This window comes from Suncus etruscus, chromosome 1, assembly GCF_024139225.1.
Source record: "Suncus etruscus isolate mSunEtr1 chromosome 1, mSunEtr1.pri.cur, whole genome shotgun sequence".
NCBI classification, from domain to species: Eukaryota; Metazoa; Chordata; class Mammalia; order Eulipotyphla; family Soricidae; genus Suncus; species Suncus etruscus.
The window spans coordinates 157,407,090-157,409,414 of NC_064848.1; the positions used below are offsets into that span (position 1 = coordinate 157,407,090).

General features: G+C 48.7%; 1 protein-coding gene across 1 annotated transcript; it reads right to left on the bottom strand.

Moving 5' to 3' along the window:
• Nucleotides 1-1,163: 1,163 nt before the first annotated feature.
• Nucleotides 1,164-2,108, bottom strand: LOC126021092 (olfactory receptor 1L6). The gene has a single exon (XM_049782620.1). It carries the CDS (start codon nucleotides 2,106-2,108, stop codon nucleotides 1,164-1,166), a length of 945 nt encoding a protein of 314 aa, XP_049638577.1.
• Nucleotides 2,109-2,325: the final 217 nt, after the last annotated feature.

Below are 2,325 nucleotides of genomic sequence, written 5' to 3' on the forward strand. Positions count from 1 at the left end.
GCTCAGAAATCGCCCCTGGCAGGCACAGGGGACCATATGTGATGCCAGGATTCGAACCACCGTCCTTCTGCATGAAAGGCAAATGCCCCACCTCAATGCTATCTCTCCGGTCCCTACTTTTAAATTTTTACCATAACAATAAATGGATATATAGAATGATCGCACAGGATATAAAACAAAATAAAATGAAATAACTCTATTGTATGAAAATAATACCCAAAGAAATAGAAAAGTGAGTGGGAGTAGAGTGAAGTTAAGAAAGAGAAGGGACCACTATGACAGCAAGAGTTGGAAATGATAATTCTGGAAAAGAACTGGAACTTGAAAGGAAGTAAAGTAATTTGTATGTACTCTTTCAGTAATATTATTGCAAGCCTAAAGTGAAAAAAAAGGCGATAAAGAGAGAGAAGAAAAGTTTCTGCTATAGAAGCAGGCTGAGTTTGGGATTGGGCTGATGGGAGGGTAACTGGGGAAATTGGTGATAGAAAAATGAACACTGGCAAAGGGATGGGTATTGAAGTGTGTAACCCAAACTCAACTATCAGTAACTTGTTAACTCTGTATGTCTTGGTGATTTCATTTAAAAATGTTAAAAATGGATATAGTTCAGGAAATAGAATAAAATTTTAAAATAGTATAAAAATATCTATCTTGACTGAAGTTTCTAGGAAGAGTCTAAAGGGTTGAAGTGGTGTGTATTACTGCCGCAGATACCACCCTCTTCCTCCAAATATCTTTAAAAACTATTTTTATCACTTCTCAAGTTTTTCTCCATTCACCCACTCATCCACTTGCTCTCATAATATTCTCCCCACCTCTTCTCTATAAGATATAAGATTTATTCAGCACTCCCTATTCGTTTTCCATTTATCCACTCCAATTTTAAAGTATGATTTCAAACACTTGACAGTACAAAAAACCATCTTAGCTGTCATGCACCCATTTGAATGAAGAAACACTTGAGTGTATATTTGCTTCAGGTCTATTTTTAATTTACGAAGAAATGACATATAGGATCTCTCTCTCTCTCTCTCTCTCTCTCATACAACACTCTCTCTCTCTCTCTCTCTCTCTCTCTCTCTCTCTCTCTCTCTAATATATTAAACTAAAAAAGGGAGGTGTTCTTCTGTTATCTTTAAATACCAGTGGCTGCAGACCTGCTTTCACGCCTCTCCAGATACAGCCTTCCATCGGAGCCCCCTTTTCAGGGCGCCCTTGACTTCTTTGTTGCGAAGGCTGTAGATGAAAGGGTTCAAGGTCGGGGTGACCACCGCATAGACCACACTGGCGAAGCGGTCATAGCGGGCCGAGTAGGCCGAAGATGGCCGGAAATAGACCGAGAGGACCGAGCCAAAGAAGAGCGATACCACCACTAGGTGGGCACCACAGGTAGAGAAAGCGCGACGACGACCTCCTGCTGACTGCACCCCGAGCACCGCCAGGAGGATGTGGGTGTAGGAGAGGGACACGAGGAGCAGCGGGGTCAGGACCACGGCCAGGCCCTCGGAGAAGATGGCAGTCTCCGCAGCCGAGGTGTCCGAGGTGGCCAAGCTCAGCATCACCGTCATGTCGCAGAAGAAGTGGCGCACGGCGGCCGCGGGCGGGTAGGACAGTGCGGAGATGAGCAGCGTGTGCAGCAGCGAGTGCAGGTGCGACAGGGTCCAGGACGCGGCCACCAGCACCGCGCAGCGCCGGGGCGTCATGACAGCACCGTAGTGCAGGGGCCTGCACACGGCCACCGCGCGGTCGTAGGACATGGCAGCCAGCAGGTAGCTCTCGGTGATGCCCAGCGCCACGAAGAAGTACATCTGGGCGAAGCAGCCCTCGAAGGACACAACCTGGCCCGACTGGAGCAGACCGATGAGCAGCCGGGGCACTGTCACCGTGGTGAAGCAGACGTCGACGAGGCTCAGGTGGCCCAAGAAGTAGTACATGGGGGAGCGGAGGGCCGCGTCGGTTCTCACCACCGCCACCATGCTCAGGTTACCCAGGGCATTGAACAGATAGACCCCGAGGAAGAGCAGGAACAGCAGCGGGTGGACGTCTGTTCCGTCCATCAGGCCGAGGAGGAGGAACTCTGGCGAGGAGGAGAGGTTGGCCAAGACCATGGAGAGTCAAGACAACAGGTCCGAGCACTGAGGGAAAGAGAGGAGGGCAGCAGGTTTACATGCTGGCGCTTCTGGTGAAGCTCCTACAGGCTGCAGTTCCATGTCACTGAAAATGTCCTCTTGCTACAATGGCTTGCCAACCACTTTACTTACTTAACAGACACTGATTGTATGAAGAAATTGAATCTCAGGTACTGGGTAGGCTCAAGCCTTGCAA

Excerpts from the sequence above, each read along its gene's own strand:
- LOC126021092 (XM_049782620.1), bottom strand. The coding sequence starts at position 2,108 with ATGGTCTTGGCCAACCTCTCCTCCTCGCCAGAGTTCCTCCTCCTCGGC.